The 18,917-nt window shown below is 35.9% G+C and overlaps 2 protein-coding genes across 4 annotated transcripts in view; one reads left to right on the plus strand and one right to left on the minus strand.

The window, feature by feature from the left end:
* LOC135687577 (trace amine-associated receptor 1) overlaps window positions 1-17,277 on the plus strand; it is a 28,577-nt gene extending 11,300 nt beyond the window's left edge. The window contains exons 1-2 of one of the 3 annotated variants that reach the window (XM_065204171.2): window positions 65-372; window positions 9,647-17,277. In XM_065204171.2, the coding sequence (XP_065060243.2) occupies window positions 9,663-11,036 (1,374 nt within the window). In that variant the 5' untranslated portion in view covers window positions 65-372; window positions 9,647-9,662 and the 3' untranslated portion in view covers window positions 11,037-17,277. Of the gene's footprint in view, window positions 1-64; window positions 373-6,754; window positions 8,369-9,646 lie in introns of those variants that run through there. The other 2 variants (XM_089114256.1, XM_065204172.2) reach the window with 2 other exon arrangements.
* Window positions 16,958-18,917, minus strand: part of LOC135687579 (uncharacterized) — a 35,035-nt gene continuing 33,075 nt past the window's right edge. The window contains exon 9 of the mRNA XM_089114255.1: window positions 16,958-18,508. Within this exon, the coding sequence (XP_088970381.1) occupies window positions 18,304-18,508 (205 nt within the window). The 3' untranslated portion in view covers window positions 16,958-18,303. The remainder of the gene's footprint in view (window positions 18,509-18,917) is intronic.

An 18,917-nucleotide genomic window follows, 5' to 3' on the forward strand; every position in this document is an offset into this window, starting at 1 on the left:
AAAAGTATAGATTACATTCCATTTCCTTGCACAGGTCGAGAGCTACTATCAAGTGCCTGTCATTGTATTGACGTTTCCGTCGTGTAATTGGAATCTTTTTAAAATCTTTACGGATCTGCATGACCAATACTGATACCAATCAATACTTGCATTGCACTGTATTGAAACGGCTATAATTGGCTCCGACTCCGTATCTAATTCGATTCAAATCAAAGGCTCCAAGAATTGCACTAGTTTCTTTGATCCAGGACCTCTTTTGAAGAATTCTGTAGAACAATATTAGCATCCTTGATACGGATGACAGAAACATAATGATGCAGCACCATTGCACTCTTGCGGACCTGTTGTATTTTGTGCTCCACTTGGTTTTTGGTAAGTTCAGTGTTTTATATCTTATTGGTCTTTGTCCACCCCCACATCTCATTTCCCATTTCTTTTCAGTCTAAATCGACCGCCGAAAAAGTGAAATTTCAAGAGCAAAGTTCACCCCATCCTTTCTAAAACACCGTTTGTTTAGGTTTTTAGCTTATGGAGAAGCACTAAGTAGCTTTCAATGATTATAGCGTGCATTCAGTTTATTTCAAAAGTAGAGATCTTCTACCTTGAAATATCAACTTTTTGAAAATATTGGACAGTATGGTACACGCAGTGCATCCCTGGTTGCTCATTTAGGGCAACAGAACATTGCCATTTTCATCTTTATTGTACATCAAGAGTCTCTTTGAGTGGTTTTTTAGTTTTTTAAATATATGTTTGGTTTCTTGTGGGCGATTTTAGTCTTGATGTATTTTTCAAACGTTGTCCATCGATTCATGTTCTCATACCGTCGTTTCTAAAAGACTGAACACTCCAAGAACAGGCTGAACACCCCAAGAACACCCCAAGAACACCCTAAGAACAAGCCATTAAGCCGCTGAACACCCTTTAAAACATATCAAAATCGGCATGTCATTCGAAAAATAATTTGATCAATCAATCAAAATTAATTTTGGGGCGGGAAAGGACCTGATAAGTCTAATGCTGTTGGTGTTGTTACAACCAACTGATGTTTTGCGCGCCAGAAGTGTGAACGGGGGTTTGTACACGCGGAGCAAATTCGAGTTTGACTCCCTTTGTGCATTGGAGTCAAACTTCCATTGGAGGAAAAACTTCATCTTGCAGGTTAGCTACAGTTTCTATATCAGTCCATGTAACTAATAATTTTTACAATATATAGTTGCCTAGGAAGGTAAGAGGAACCGCAACACCCACAAAAACAAACAGTTTTCCGATAAAAGCGCTTAAAACTGTGCCTTAACCGACGACTAAGCAAAAGCTTGGGGGCGTTTGCCCCAAAACCAACGCAATTTCTGCCACATACATACCGTAAATCCTCGAGTTAGCCCCCATGGGTGCTTATTCATTTTTGATATTTTTTGTATGGGGGCTTATTCCAGGTGGGTTCTTCGACTTATACGAGGGGAGGGGCTTATAAAATTATTGAAGACATTAAGAAGATATTATTAAAAGATTTCGTTTATTTTAGTAGTAATTTTTTATGCGCATTTAATCAATTATTACCAAAAGTATGAATTTTTGCGGTACTTAAGAAAAAGCGCCAAAGGCAACCTTAGATGGCAAAAACCAGCAAACTGAGGGGTCCGATTCGAGCATTAACGGCAGCAGTGGGGGCTTATTAATAATTTGTAGTTCTAGGGTGGGGGCCAATTCGAGGATTTAGTGAGATTATCATGACCCCATTCGAGCACGGGCCCCAAAAATGTGCCCCTCCTAAGCCCTCTTTTAAGTCGCAAACTGTGGTCCTGCTGCTACCCTCTAACAAGTCCAACACTGTGCATTTTCTGTTTCATTTGTCAAAAAATTCCTTATAAAAAACCTCTCCAGCCTGCGAGTGCACCCGCTGGAGACGTCAAGAGAGGAGCTGTGTCTCGTTCTGCTTGCACTGGTAAACTAGTAACTAGCTAGCGTGCACTAGCATAGCGTGACCATTTGGGCAAATTAGCGGACGGGAAGAACAATTGTTTGGAAGACAATAGGTAGTCAAGTGACATGTCGTATTTTTACATTGTCACAGGATGTGAAAGATTTTCAAAACAACGGGAATTTGCTTGAATGCACAAAGGGAGTCAAACTCGAATTTGCTCCGCGTGTACAAACCCCCGTTCACACTTCTGGCGCGCAAAACATCAGTTGGTTGTAACAACACCAACAGCATTAGACTTATCAGGTCCTTTCCCGCCCCAAAATTAATTTTGATTGATTGATCAAATTATTTTTCGAATGACATGCCGATTTTGATATGTTTTAAAGGGTGTTCAGCGGCTTAATGGCTTGTTCTTAGGGTGTTCTTGGGGTGTTCTTGGGGTGTTCAGCCTGTTCTTGGAGTGTTCAGTCTTTTAGAAACGACGGTTCTCATACACTTTTTGGCGAGGCAGACTCAACAAGGAAGGAATTTTCTGCCTGAGACCATGACAATAAATGACGAACTCGGCTACGTCCGGAACTTTTGTCGTGTCCGGAGTCCTTAGTACAAAGGTGTGTCCACCAGTCTTGCTTTTTTCGGCTAGCTTTTTTAAAAACTCAAAAATGATAATGAATATTTATTGAACGAAAGAATATGTTAAAGAAGGTGCAAAAAGGAGCACAGAAATTTAGAGAGTGATCTTTGCTTACCAGAAATTCTTGCTGATGTTTGTGCTGCACAAAACCTGTTGATTCTTTTGGCTGTTGTGTTGTCAATCAACATATTCTCCCACTCATCAAAGATAAGAACGTAGTTTTCGTTTTCTCTGCTAGTGAGTCTCTCTAAGTTAGCGAAAATTCAAACAATAGTTTTGACGCCATTTTCGGAGATATTTCAATATCATTTCCACCTATACACTGATCGTTGTCTCTCTGAATCCAACAACTTAGACACAACCTAAAAACTACGGCACACAGAGCAAAGATCTCTGTAAAAAAATAATTGAACTATTATTTCACCTTTTCTGTCAGGATAAAAGGCTGGTGTTTGAAGAGGCGAATATAGATAAATATCAAACGCTCTCAAGTTTTCATTTTCACTAGTAAACGGTCTTAATTTATACTTTCACTTCATGCCATTTACTCATAAAAGTTAAAACTGATAAAAAGGTTGCTGTTCAGTAATAATATTCTTCATATTGATTTAGAAATATCATGAGGCCTATTACAATCTCTAATTATTACACTATTAGAACAAAGGTACTTGGCAAATGCTCTGGTATTGCCATCAATTTTTCGGTGAATTTGATTTCCCTAAAAAACACAGACGTTTCAGAATACTGATGATTTCCCTTATATTAGAAATGTGCTGTAATTAAAGGCATTGCGTCATGGTAAATAGGCCTTCTCTTTAGGGGGTCATTTGGTTTCGGCGTAATCGCTGCTGTTTCATGTGATATTTGCATCCGTTGTTGACAACTTGCTATTGATGACATTTGTTTTGTCAATCAGTACGAGTTGAGTTCCTGTGACCAGTTCCAGGACAACCAATAGAATCGCAATCATAAAAATCATGACTCAGCGGATTTTGGCATTCAGGTTATACTCAATCCATTTTATCATGACTCGATGCCTTTAAAATTGAGATACATATAAACAAGATTGACAACATTATCAGCAATCTTACAAAGTCACTTTCAGTAACTATAATTTTTAGCATAAAGGCGAAATTAGTCAGATTAGAATCAATAAAACTAAACAATAATGGTGAATATAATCTAACCTCTGCAACGATGTAAAGGCATTTGACATGCATAAGTACAGCGAATCCAAATATAACTTAGGCCAATTGATCAGAGCACGCACAGAAGAAAGGAATTGGAAACTGCTCACGTGAAACCATTGCGCGCTGCACTAGAATTTCACCGATTTGCAGAAACGCGGGAACTGTTCACGTGTTTTTCTCTGTGTGCAATTTGATTGGTCAACCGCTCCTGATCGCTGTAAGCCACTTTTACCTGTGTCAAATGCCTTTAGTTGCATAAGTGAAATGTAAAAGTAAATCCAATGCAGTCACCACGCTAATGCCTTATAGATTCTTCTCACACCCGTGCCTCTCGTGCGGTGAGGTTCTCTCCGTCTTATTAGACTGGGCGTTAGACCCTCTCTAGGAAGAGCGAGCTTCTTAAGCTATGCTGTAAAAAACCGTTAATCTTAATCATCTTTTATCTGCTGGTTTCAGTTAAACTAGAACAACACCTGCATTTTCCGTGGTACAAAATTTCTGTTCTTGCGATGACCAATTGTTTACGTTACGCTCGATGCATTTGACCACACATTCTCTGAACATTTGAAATTATGACGAGCTTTAAAATCCCCCAAAGGTTTTGTTAGGACGAAGCGATTCATATGCAATCCCCGTACCTGTCCCCGCTCTCCTTGCTATTGGTCCTTTTCCGACATTTCGTACACAGAGGAAAGTTAAAAGAGAATAAAATTGAAATATAAAAGTACCTTTTCATCATTAAAAGTGAGAATCGTTCTATTCACAGCTGATTGGTAACAAAAGGCTAAAAAAATTGGCATAAGAAAATCTCAGAAACAATTTTTTCGCGTTTTATTCATTTCAGATCTCATTTATTGTAATTTGGAATGTCTACAATGCTTGCAACACTAAATGCAGCTTTCAATCTTGTTAGAACATTTGAAAAAAGCAAATCTCAACATTGCTCACAAATTGATCATCACTAGCGCTAGCGGAGCCCTAGTGGTATTGTAGGCTTATAGCTGGGCTTGGATTCAAAGTATACTGATTTCCTCTTTTTACGGTAACGGTAATATGGTACAATGAATAGTTTATGCTGTTGGTAGGAGAACTTAGCCATCTTTATATGAAACCTGAGATAAAACTCATTCTAGCATATCACCTGCCTTCCTCGTGCCTTGTCAAAACTTGTGGATGCGTGACATTTTATAAAAAAGAGTATTAATTGGTTTGTCTTATTCAAGATCAAAGCAACCATACCTGCTCTTAAAAGTAACATCAACAGCACTTTCAAAGTTTGGGAAGTTAAATGAGAAAAATTTTCGGCAACTTTTGGCAATAATTGGATATTTTTGGCAATATTTGGATATTTTTGGAAATATTTGGCAATTATTTTGAAATTTATTTTTTATTTTTGGGTAGTTTTGACAATTTTTGAGTTACATGTAATCAGATATTTTTTCGTCTTCAATTATATTTAGATTTTAACAAGCATTATCAAGTTTCTCTTATTAAATAGATTACATAGATTCTGACTTTGGGAAATGCAGCTTGATGATCAGACAAATAACAAGTGCGGCGATAAAAAAGACGTTTTCAGAATATAAACATTCCTCGTATTTCTGTCTAAACTCTCGGACTGTCTCCACTCGAATGTCAATTTACTGTAATTTTAATAGAATTTTAATAGATTTGAAGTTGGAATACTACTATCACGATGTCTTTTTGTCGCTGTACCTTTTATTTCTCTAAATAGATTAGATTTTTTTAGGAAAAATTCTTGTCTTACAATGTCACCAGAAATTGCCAGTGAGATTTAAATTGATAATAAGTATGTTTGGTAGCAACTTTGATGCTCGTTAGTTAGATTTAAAGAACCTCTTCCTACCTTTGATGCAGTTTCTAGACTGATTTTCCAAAGTAGCATTTTCTACTGAACTTTTCTAATTTTTTTCATCTAATTTTGACCAACATTTTACTTCAAGAGCTGCTTTAACACCTTGCCGCGTTTAATCATTCTTGCAGTGATTCGCAAACGCCAGCCTTTGATCCTGCGTTTTATCATTCTTGCAGTGTTATGCGAACGCCGGCCTTTGATCCTGCGTTTTATCATTCTTGCAGTGATACGCGAACGCCAGCCTTTGATCCTGCGTTTTATCATTCTTGCAGTGATACGCGAACGCCAGCCTTTGATAAGATATTAAAATGCGCAGAAGAACGATAAGCTTAAAAATTATTAAGAGTTTTCTTAAAATGTGTAGAAAACTCGCATGGCTTTTATTTATAGAGAAAAAAGGAATGTTGCTAGCAGGTCATTTCTGCAAGCAAAAAACCAAGTACAATCACTGCCAAAATTACTTGGAACACCTAACACTTTGCGCTGTGCTTTTCTATTTTTCATTTGTTTTCTTGAATACTACCACTTCCGCCCCCCTTTCCCCCTAAAACAATGTTGAAAGTATAGAAAAATATCAAACAATTCACAAGAAAAAGCGTACTCTATAACCCTTATCTTTCTTCTATAGTAAATCAACATTGTTCCTAGGGGGAGAGGGGGAAGGCTGAATTTGCCTTTGAAAACCTACGTTAGTGTTCCAAGACTTTTGGCAGTGATTGTAAATCACGATGTATCTTATTGATGTCTCTCACACATTTCACTGCTGCATGCAGAAGGGCTTACAGCAAGCATCATCTTTTGCTGATGCTCCTTGTAGAATGGCGTGTTATGTCAAACAAAGATCATATTTGTTGGGGCAGTATTTATGGATCTTTCTTGGGACCTATACTTTTCATCATAAACATCCAGGCAACGCGGAGCAGGGGGCTAAGGGGGGTTTTAGACCGCCCACTTTTCCCAACTCTCCCCAGTACCTGACATTAAATAACTTTGTTTCTATATTTTAAAAGGTTAACATGAATAATCATGTTGCCTATGAGGATTGTTCCTGTTCCTTTTTTCAAACTTTGAAGCTGAATCAGACGTTGCTCTAGAATGGTTGAAAGACAATGCAATGATAACGAACCATATAAACAATCAATGCTATCGTTGTTTTTAAAAATGGAAAAAATATGCCAGAAATAAAATTCACTATAAATGGGAACGAAATTCTGTCTGAAAGTTCAGTAAATTTACCAGATGTCACGCTTGACAACAGATCAGGTCGAGTTTTCGATCCGGTCCTAAAAATTATTCCAACAGAACCAGAAAAGTCAATGAAGGGATTTTTTAAGATCATATTAGTTTTAGCATCACTTTGATGAGTTTCCCGCCAGCTCATGTAAACTCACTTTGCCGAGTTTCCCGCCTAATAAATTTTTCACAACAATCTAGCGCTCATTTTTTATTTTGAGTTTTCTGACGACTTTCCAGTAGAAGGCTTTTTAACAAAATAGCCTCTCTTGCTTTTTCGTAAGCCAAAAGAATAACACAAATTTCTGACAACTGCAAAAGGCAGCCTAAAACGTAAGTTTTTCATCAAAATCCGTCGCAAATTCTTGGCAATGTTTTTTGGGAACCATCCCGACGCTGAAGACATTCCTTTTCTGCCTTTGAATGGGCAGTATGGGCAGAAATTCTTATCCCGCCTGGTAGAGTTTCCCGACCTAATGTAAACACAAGCAGTTAATTAGCCAAACTTGCCGGGAAACTCGCCTCCATGTAAACAGGGCCATAATTATCCCGTTATTGGGCGATTGGCCATTGTCACCTCCTCCTTCCGATACTAGTATCAATCAATTTAGATTAGTTCACATTTGAATAACTTCATAATTTCAATTTTATCTTTAAATGAATTTGCACGCAGACAATGACAGGTTAACTGAAATCTTTATATGGTACAATAAATTATATGTTGAAATATAGTTTTCCTTCTTTATTTAAAGTTGGTTCTATTTCTAGTTATACTCAAGCTAATTAAAACCAACAAATTTAAATTATAAGTACTAAATATAATGTTAGTCAAATAAAAGCGGTGTTGCATATGAATTTCTTGCCAAGGTCACACGTACAGTTGAACGATGCAAACTCTGAGATTTTTTTCTTGAAAATTGCCGATACCTTATTCGCAGCTGCTGAGTTGATAAGGTTAGGAATGAATGGGTCGTCAAAAGGTTTGTGTATGTGAAGGCATATTGTTTGCGACTTAATCGAGGCAAAAGCATTATTTATGTTTTAGCTTTTAGGTAGCATTTGCTAAGTTTCACAGTAATGGTTTTCTTTTTAAACAATAAAAATTTCAAATTTTAAATATACTTTGTTTAGAAAAGGTTTAAGTTCAGGATGTTAAACACATTTGTCGTTTTTCCCACTTTATCTAATGCAAGACTCAAGTTTTTCCTACAATCTATGCGAGCTTCCCTATTTAATACCTTTGGGAAAAATTTCAACTTGGCGGCTATACTGTCAAATGCAAAGTAGAGGAATAACTTTTGAAGTAATTTTGCGATGACTTTTTGGATGATAATAAAACGAACACCTTTCAACAAAAAAGGCCTTTGATAAACCGGCTCAGACTGTGACTAAATGCTTGTCGTTTGAAGACAGCTGCTATTGGCTATTTGCATATTATTATTTAATGCACGGCAAAAGTAATTCGCAGCTATACATTCGCGGTTCAGGAGAGCAGAAGCAAGCAGTTATACGTATGTAGTTTCAGTCTTGGTTTTTTTATCATATACTTAGATAACCGTAAAAGACAATTTAGGTAGGAAAATGATTTCGAAGATTTTAGATGAATTTTATTTTCTGTTTGTTTTTGTAGCTATTATCTATTTTTTTTCATTTGATTTTTCTAGTCATTTACGATGTGAGAAATCATAAAATGTATAGTTTTCTTAAGTATATGCATTAGAAAAGCTTTATTGGATACATAGTTGATGCATTTATTATATAGATAACATCTTTACTGCATCGATAATATACGAATAACGCAGACAAAAGTTGTAGCTATCAAAGTGATACTTTAATCGTTGGGTTAGCTGCATATATATCGTGCTGCCTGCAATAGTACCTTAAAAAGATCATGCTTGGATTCAAACTTTTAACTTGACTTGCGTATTGTCATGAAAATTATTTTTTGCAAAACAAGAATATTTTTGTAGAGATGTAGCGTTAGCAGAAAAATCTTGATGCACGAGTTTGATAGAAAAGTCTCTTTCATAGGAGTAGCCTTCCTTACTGTGTTTTTAATTCATTTTATTTTGGAATCCTTAGAAACCTATAATATTTTACTAGAAAAATTTTCCTTCAAGAAAAAGACAAGCAATGTACAGCAATGAATAAACATCAGATACCTGCTTAAAACGCTCTTTGCTTTAAAAACATAGTTGCTTGCATTGTTGATAAATCACATTCTAGCAATGACCTCTATATCACAGAACGTCGTTTCGAATGGCCCGGACAGAGATTTTTTTTGGTTTATCTTTTCTAATGCAAACAGCTACTTTTGCTTTCCATTCTGCCGTTAAATTATTCAATAGCTTCTCTCTGAGAGGTTAGTTATGGTTTTTTAAAATAATAATGAAAATAATGAGGCCTCGCTAGTACTCAATTCACCTTTACGCCATATCAATATATTGCTCTGAGTCTATTTGTGCCAAACTGTATCAGCTGGAAAACCACCTGTCAAGAACTTGAAACATATTCAAAAGAAATACTGTTGCATTTGTCCTATCCATTTGTCGTGGTATTGGTAAATACAGATAGTATTACCAGTCGTTTTCAGATTTATAGTGTAAAGATATAATAAAGATCCTTGAGCGTCATGAAATCCCCCCCGATATTCATGTACTTCAAAGTAATTCTAAACACTTTTTGAATACAGTTTTAAAAATAACACAGAGAGTCTATGACCATGGCTCTTGGAGCTCATAGGGTCTCGGAGTAGCTTGATTCCTAAAGGAAAAATGTCTTTTTTACAGGATAAGAGAAGAAGAGATGGCTTTAAACGCAACTGCAGTGCCAACAAAGATCGGTGGAGTGGTAGCAATCACTCTGCTAAAACTAGTCAGAAATGAGTCTAAGATTGATAATGGAAGTCTTGATGTCGCCTCTGAAGTAGGAGAGAAGATACCATTTAGTAATTTGTACATAGCCTGGTTGTGTGTTGCTGCTGTTATTTTCATACCAGGGCTTTTAGCTAACGGTATGATCATTTTCGCTCTGTTCAAAGTTGAAAAGCTACGTGTTGCATCAAATTACTTGATTGGCAGTCTAGCAGTGGCCGACCTAATGATGATGGCAATCATGGTGTCATTTGTATTTAGCGATGTGTTCCAAGTCGATATTCCTTTTTACCTGTTTCCGTCCCTTGACATTCTAGTCGGATCAGCATCTATCATCAATTTGGCCGGCGTAAGCTTCGACCGGGCTACGGCGGTGATGCGCCCTTTTCATTACCACGATACGATCAACTTAAGAAAGACTCTGCTTGCAATTAAATGCATCTGGATTTATGCTTTTGCTATATTTATTCTAGGTATGCTTAGGCAAGTTATAGCTTCCGAAGCCTACCACCTAACCGTGTTGTATATAGCTTACTTCTTTGGTTTTTTCGTTCCATGCATTGTTATCGTGGTTTCATATGCCCTCATTCTGTATGCTACTGTGAAGAATGTCAAACTCTCGCGAAGCGTCGCTAAAGCTGTGTACAGTGCAGCAGCCAACTTAAACGATGAATCGAAAACAAACTATTTCCGTTCAAGGCATCTGCGCATCCAAGAAATCAAAGTGGCGGGCAATTTCATGGTGATATTGCTTCCATTTCTCGCTGGTTGGAGCTTTTTCTTTTGCACAAGCTTTCATGAGATGGTCGTTGGTCATTATGTAAGAAGCAGTCTTTATGAGTGGTTTCTCTTAGTCGTCCCTTGGGTAAGCAGCAGCATCAATCCTGTGGTTTACCTCTTATCCACTGCATCCCTTCGTAAAACCTGCCTGAAGCTGATTTGTAAAGGAAAGCCACTTGCACGCGCGAAAGAGTCTATTATGACGACACTGCAATCAAAACGAAATTCGACAGCAGAAAGAAGAGCAAGCCAATCTTCTGAAGCTAAGGCACTGTTTTTAGAAAGGCTCAATCCATTAAACTTCATCTTCAAGAAAACGAAAGCGGGTTACAACAATTCTGGTTCTGTTAAAACAATTGAAGAAAACAGGGTGCCATTGAACATACCGTTCTCACAACAATCTCAAAAAAGATCAGTTGAAAAAATGGAAGATGCTGACAAAGGCTGTCTCTTGGTTTGTAATTCTGTACCAAAATCTACATGTTTGAGCATAATAAAAGACCATCAGCAAGAGATTGCACTATGAAATGCCGCTATGCAACTGAAAATTTGCATGATCATGAAATATCTCTAGACGGTACATGTTTTATCTCGATTACCAGATGTTTGATGTTCCCATGCTTGTGAAAATTGAAGCCACAAATCAAGACACAGTCGACCAGACAACTTTTGTAAATCATGCTTTTATCTGAACCTGAAATGTCTCTGGAACAATTTAGAGGCAATCGACAAATACTTACATCCGTCGTCAAGCCATCTAACTAATGGCCGATCAAAAAGCATGGTTCCGCTTAGCTGCTAGCGTATTGGCCAATAGTTGATTAACAGGTGGTTTAAGTTACTTTTGACATGCATGAATACAGCAAATCAAATAATAACTTAGGCCAAATTGATCAGAGCACGCGCACAAAAGAATTTAAATCAACTCACGTGAAACTACTGCGTGCTACTCTAGGATTTTACCGATTTGCAGAAAGGCGGAAACTGTTCATGTGTTTTTCTCTATGCGCGATTTGATTGGTCAAACGCTCATGGTCGAATGGCTGTAAGCCACTTTTTCCTGTGTCAAATGCCGTTAAGGTTTTGGAGTTGCTCGATTTGGAGCTTAGTAAGAATTGCTCGTAATGTTTTTCTCGGATTAGATAGTAAGAGCAACAGACGTATTAATTTCTTGAATATGAAAAATAACGGTTCGCGTTTGCTTTAATTATTTAGGAATTTGCTGTGTATTCTTAATGACCATTTGCCATTGTAAATTTGAACACGAAGAACCCATATTGACGGCAACTTTTAAAATTTGGTCCCTAACAATTGAAATTCTTAAATTTGATTAATAAAGTTTGCAAAAGATGAGATATGAGTTGGACAAAGGGTCCGGCCAGAGTGACTTAAATAGGTAAGCTTATTCATACGATTAAAACGGAAACAATATAAACTTGATTAGCATGAAAAGATTTTCTTTGCTTCCTGTTTACTTTAAAGAATGTTGGCCATAGTAACAGGAGCAACTAAATGAAGTATGTAGATTTATGCAGAAGTATTCCGTTTCGAATTCATGTAAATAAAGAAAGTAGTTTGTAAATAATTCACAGCTTTCAATGGTAAACTCACTGGAACCTCCATTAATGGGCACCTCGATACATCGGACACTTTACAACAGCGCACAGATATTTTTATCCCAAATGGCCAAAACGCCCATAATGTAACCTATATTGAGCAGACACAAACATTTGGGTAATTACACTGGTCCGAGCGATGTCTGTTATATGGAGGCTCCAATATGTAAAAATTGACAATGACAGATTTGATTTTAAAGTTATCTGATATGTTTATTTATATCAATTTTCATTCAAGTCAATGCTTTGTTCGGTTTTATGAAATAGTGACAACTTTATCATTTTTCTTCGATTTTGTTTTGAGATTTCTGCAAAGAGGTCATATATAGATAATTGCTTGTGGTAGTCGCTATTGTGTAAACTGAAGGGGTTCGTTTTTTCTCTTGGACTCTAGTGGTAATTCTCCTGTAGACACGCGGTACTGATTGGATAACTATATAGATCATGTGTTCGCTATTTTCTGGTTGGCCACTTCGATCCACAACTGGGTATATATTTTCCGTCTTGTGCTTTTGGACTCGAATTCAGACGTTTTAAGCTCTGAGAAGGGTCAGACGAAGAAGCATTCAGCATGTTTTAAAATGTTTGCTTTTTTCAAAGCCATTTTCTAATTTTGTGCCGCCAAAAAATTGGTCAGCTTTGGCTCTGGAACTTTTTGGCTTTGGAAGGCTATACACAAAGACTGGGATGACCATGGGCTTCCATTCGCACGTTATCGTTATTTTGCAAGAGTCGAGCCTGTTTCAATACTTTAATTGGGCCTGTTTTAATGAATGGGCAAAGAAATTCAAAGAAATCTTTAATCATCTTTCATAAAGTTTACCATTCAACAGCAAAACCACATACACCTTATTTTTCTTTTGGTCTTGAAATCATTTATCGACCATATGTCTTATGTATCGTCTATTTTCGGGTGAAAAGTGATCTGAGAATGCAATTTTTGCTTCAATAAAGTTAATTCTTTTTTTTGAATTTATTTTTTTCTAATTATACATCCTTAATCGAAAGCACACTAGAAGATTGAATAATTGACAACAATTGAATAGATTTGCAATTAAGTTCGCCATAGGACTTTCTGTAATTGTACTCATACAGAGAAAAACATTTCCTCCATGGCCTCTTCGCAGTCAGAATACATCAATCTAAGCATTTAGCATTGCTTAGTCGCATTGAGTATTCTTGAGAAAAGTTTAATCCTGGACAAACACTTTATGCATTGTCAAGTGTAGTTTAGTCGTATCGAGTGTTCTTTGGCACAAAGTTTGCTCCTGATCATAAACATTTAGCGTTGTATAGTGTTGTATAGTCGTATTGAGTATTGCTTAGCAAAGTTTGATCCTCGACAGAAACATTATGCATTGTTAAGTGTTGTTTAGTCGTATTGAGTGTTCTTGAGAAAAGTTTAATCCTCGTCAAAAGCTTATGAATGACAGGTCTTTTATAGAAGATTTATGTAAAGTAAGAATGCCACGTTTTATTAAAACGTTTCGCAAGGAAAAAAGGTGTGAAATGTGACAAATATTTTTCTTGAAGGAGGCAACAAAACAGCTTTCATTCTGATATCCATTTTTTAAAAAATCTTAAACAAATTTTTTGCAGTCATTTTGAAGTGCTAAATTCTATTCCAAGCATTTTGTAATTTCAAGCAGCAAAAGATTATTTCACATACACATTTTTTAATAGGAAAGTCTGAAACGCTTGAATAGGCCCCCATTTAAGAAAAAGCGCTGTTGAAAAAGTATGTTTGATACTTCTTGAATTCACTGTCATTGTTTTCCTAAGCCTATAAGCTTGCTTTTTTCTGATTTTCATGCAACCAAAAGAATGCCATTGTCTTGAAAAAGCATTTCTGGTGAACGGCTGATTTCAGGCAAAAGTATTTCACCAGCTTTCGACAGTTCTCCTAAGCCTAAAAGCTTTTATGTACAGCCTTTTTTTACTGATGTTTGCCAATCATAAATACGCCAAACGTAGACTGCCAAGTTCTTCAAACCAAAAAGGTTCTATTTTTATGATATAAAAAATACTGCCTCTAAATATGATTTCAATGAGCTTTAAAAAATTTCCACCGTATTTTGACAATTTTCCTAAGCCTATAGACTTGCTTTTTGCCAGATTTTGTGCACAAAAAAGTTGAAATTTTCGTGATTAAAAATCATTAAAGCACCTCCCCTCCATTCATGAGTTAAATGTGTTTTAAAGATCTGTTTTATGGTTTATCACTGTTTTCAAGAAAAATAATTTCTACCATATTTTACCTATAGGCTTCCTTTTTGGTGCAGGTTCTAGATACCAAAAAGTGTTTATTTTTATCAATAGAAATGAAGAACTACCTCCAAATATGATTTCAATGGGCTTTAAAGAAATGTATAATGGTTTATCACTGTTCTTAGAGAAAAAACTTTCCATATTAATTTCACAATTTTTTTAAGCCAAAAGGCTTGCTTTTTTGCAGAGCCTTTGCGTAATGAAAATGATGGAAAACTTGCGTTTTGAAAACAAAAAACTTAATCTTAATAATCATTAAGAGACGTTTCAAAGATAAGCCTATTATGATGCCGCTGTTTCAAAGAGAAGAAATTTACACCATATTGTGACATTTTTCCTGAACTTATAGGCTTGTTTTTTGTTGATTTTTTTAGTGATGAAAAAGATGCAATATCCGTAATTTAAAAACAAAGAACTATCCCCAAAAGTGAATTAAATGTGTTTTAAAGATATTTTGTATGGTTTATTGCTGAATTCAAATAAAACAATTTCAACCATATTTTGACATCTTTTCTAAGCCTATTTATTATTTTATTTGTTACGAAAATGATGCATTATCCGTGATTAAAAACAAAGAAGTATCTTTCAAAATGATTAAAGTGTGTTTTAAAGATGTGTTTTATTGCTTCTCGTGGTTTTCAAGCAAAAAATTTTCAATCATATTTTGACATCTTTTCTAAGCCTATAGGCTTGCCTTTTTATTAAATTTTTGTTTTGCAAAAGATGCAATATCTGTGACATAAAAACAAAAAACTATCTTTCAAAATGATTCAAATGTGTTTTAAAGATCTGTTTCATGGATTATTCATTTTTTCAAGCAAAAAAATTCTACCATATTTTCACATTTTTCCTACGCATATAGGCTTGCTTTTTTGTCGAGTCTTGCATAATAAAAAAGATGCTCTTTTCATGATATAAATTCAAAGCACTACCTCTAGATATGATTGCAATGAGTTTTAAAGAAGCCAAGCTGCTTTATTTTGAAGCTAAAAATTTCTATTAGGATTTTTGGAATTTTTCAAGCTCATTGACTTGCTTTTTTACTGTTTTTGACTAATATAAATTATGTTATTTCTTGAAGTTGAATAGAATCGCATCATTGCCACAAAATGAAGGTATTTCTATTTGCATATTTCGTCTCTTCCCGTCCAAAATTTGTTGAAAATTGAGCTTTTGTGCTTTTCCTCATACCGCGTTAATTGTTAATTCATTCTTTCTCTTATGCTTCTCGCCGTTTTAACAATATATATATGACTGTAAGAGTAATATGCAGAAGAACACTTCACAAAAAGATGCCCAAATGTCAACAAAGTGGTTTCAAATAGCCGCCATTTTACAATTTTTCCATTTTTCAAATAGCGATCTCCAATGGAGTTTGTCTGGCTTCTATGAAGAAACAAGAACCTAAAAACTTTTTTGTGTCACATTGGATAAAGACTGAAATTTCCAAATCGATGTAAAGAACTAGAGTTAGTGCCTGTTTTTGTATGTAAATAGAGGAGCCTTAACAGATATGGAATAGAAAGTGTTTATTTTTCGTCGGAAGCAAACTTTGGCAACCTCTACCTACTGTCATAAAAGACGTAAAAATGTGCTCAGAGAAACGGCAAATAAAATGTGTGGAAAGAGAATCATGCAACTTAAAGCTGTGTAAAATTTGCGTACAACAGGCTGGATTCCTGACATAAAAATTTTAAGAAAATCATTTTGAACAATTTTTTTGCGGTACAGAATTTGAAAATGGCTTTGAAAAAAGCAAACATTTTATGACAAACTAAAAGCTTTTTCGTCTGACACTCCTCAGAGCATAAAACGTCAGAATAAGGTTCCGAAAGAACACGATGGAAAATATATACCCAGTTGTGGATCGAAATAAGCCAATCAGAAACACGCAAGCACGAGATCGGTATGGTTGACCAATCAGTGCCGCGAGCCTAAAGAAAAATTAGCAATGGAGTCCAAGAGAGAATACGAACGCCTTCTGTCTAAAAAATGGCGGCTTTTTCGTTTTTATGTAGATCGACTCCAAAACTGCTAGATATATATTAAACTGGGTATATATTTTCCATCGTGTTCTTTCGGAACCTTATTCTGACGTTCTATGCTCTGAGGAGTGTCAGACGAAAAAGCTTTTAGTATGTCGTAAAATGTTTGCTTTTTTCAAAGCCATTTTCAAAATCATTTTGATTATAAAATTTATGATTACTGACCATTCTTAAAAGAAATGTTCTAAAAATGTTATAAATTTAAGCATTTTGTGAATTGTTTGTAATCAAGTAGCAAAGAGCGCCTGGATTAGCTTGTAACTATTTCTCTGTGAAGAACTTTTTGCCCAGTATAAACAAAAATTTCAGAAAAAAAATAGGAAGGAGATATGGCATAATTTTAGTGACTTTAGATTTTGTAGGATTGTACATTCAGGAAATTTTACATTTAAAGATGGCAAGAAAATGGCGGGAAAAATGTTGAAGTTCCTTCGAATCTCTTACTCAAACTGTTCTTTAGGAAACGGGAATAAAGGGCCCAGGAAGGGATAAGAGCTGGTGACAAAGAAAAATTCGAATTATGGTCATTCAGTATTCTAGAACAGTGATTGTTATCCGCAAACTAGATTTATCTCGATTGATGATCTGCTTTGATGAACACTAACAATCGATTCATCTCCTACAAGATTTCATTTAAATGAAATAAATATACAAAATTAAGTATAATTAAATAAAGATGTTCTAAGCAGTCAACTCCCGTTCCAAATAAAGAACAGTTAAATTTTACACAAAATAAATTCTACAGAAGCATTTCAATTTTCAATTATCTCTTACCAGCTAAATGTCTGCAAAATTAATTATTTTCAATTTGCCTATAACCACCACAATAATTATTGAAGCTTACAATAAACAAAAAATAATTCATATATAATATTTCTAAGTGTTAAACTTAAATCCTCTGAATTCGATGAAGGATGCAAGAGGTGCTAAATTGCGTTTTGCAGTTTTCCTATAGAGGGCCCGTCCCAGGTTTTTGTCTACACTGCCGAATTTGCTTTCTTTAGTGTGGAACAAACTCGGACTCGCTCTGGGCTTGATTAACCTGAACCAAGCCTTGGCTTATTTAGCTTGGAACGAGCCTGGCCTATTTTTCGCTGTGTGAACAGGGTTCACATCTGAACACATAGACTATATTCTCTCTACCTTTAATAACAGGGCAGTCTTTCAGACTTTGTTTTAGTAGATGATCCGAACGGCGGAGAGATTCAACTCCCCATATGCATCTTGGTGTTAGTAACTTTATGAACTTTTCAGAAAAGCTTTCAGGATGATGTTATATACAAACTTATATTAGCTCAACCTTTGTTCATTGAGCTACGATCTCTTATTCGCCACATACTTCTTCAAGGTTTCACCTTCGAATTCTTTACGGCTAACAAACTCTTAATACTCTTATCATTTTCAATAATTTTCAAAGTCAAAAAAGGGAATGTCACCAAATTCAAATCGCTTAATAATTTAAGGTTTGAGACACCAGCTACTAAAGCAAGCGATACGATATCCTAATTAGAGCGTTGACAACATATTTCATACAGCTTTCGCACCCCTATTCTATATCTTTAACCTAAATCCGGCATAGGAAACTCCCATGAAAGCCTAGGCAGAAATACTGATAACTGTTAGCAATCTTTTGTTACTAAAGAAGAATTGACGTAGGCAGGGTTTGCACGATTCGAAGTAACTGTTTACAATGCGAAATTCACATCTACTAACATGATACCATACCGTAACTCAAAATTAGATACCCATCGCCGAATTTAATAGGGTAGGTCCAAATCAACAATGGGGCTGAAGGCAAGAGGAGCGAGAAATATAAAATAGGAATTACCTCCGCGATTATCTAGCAAATATTCTTTGAAACGTTCTAATAGGTTTCTTCATCATCATCGCTGGCATCATAAATGTATCGTGGACCCGAACCAAGGTTTTCATTAAAGCCATCATACTGAGATGCCCCGTCGGTGTGAATAGGGCTGTCACTGAATGCTGTCAGGTTTACGTGTTGGGTGAACTGGTTCTCGTCGTGAGATGCGTGCTTCCACATTTCTTGTCCCGACTGAAAATTGTCACTGTTAAAAGATAAACAGAAAGTTGTGCTGCTGCTATACACGAACATAGAATCTATCTAAAATATAGCAAGAAATGCAGATAAAGGGGTACATAATGAGCAGACAAAGCATCGAACGACAGCATAAAACCCAGGTCTTTCTGAGCCAATTGGTAATAGAGGGAGAGGACTTTGCGCACTCAGCACTTTTCGGTGTTCCAGACAACAACGTCTACAATCTCGGAAGAAAATAGTTGACACTTTTCATTGAAAGTCGATGTTTTCTCTTTCTTTTGAAAAAAACTTTTCTCCCTCTCCCAATGAATGCATGGATTTAAAGTAGAAATGATAGAACTAAAAGTCCTACATTGATTCGGGGGAAAGGAAAGGGGACTCGAATTTAAAGGGGCAACGTAAAGTTGAAAATTGCA

Source organism: Rhopilema esculentum, chromosome 20 (genome assembly GCF_057945365.1).
Source record: "Rhopilema esculentum isolate cy_ngs chromosome 20, ASM5794536v1, whole genome shotgun sequence".
Classification (NCBI taxonomy): domain Eukaryota; kingdom Metazoa; phylum Cnidaria; class Scyphozoa; order Rhizostomeae; family Rhizostomatidae; genus Rhopilema; species Rhopilema esculentum.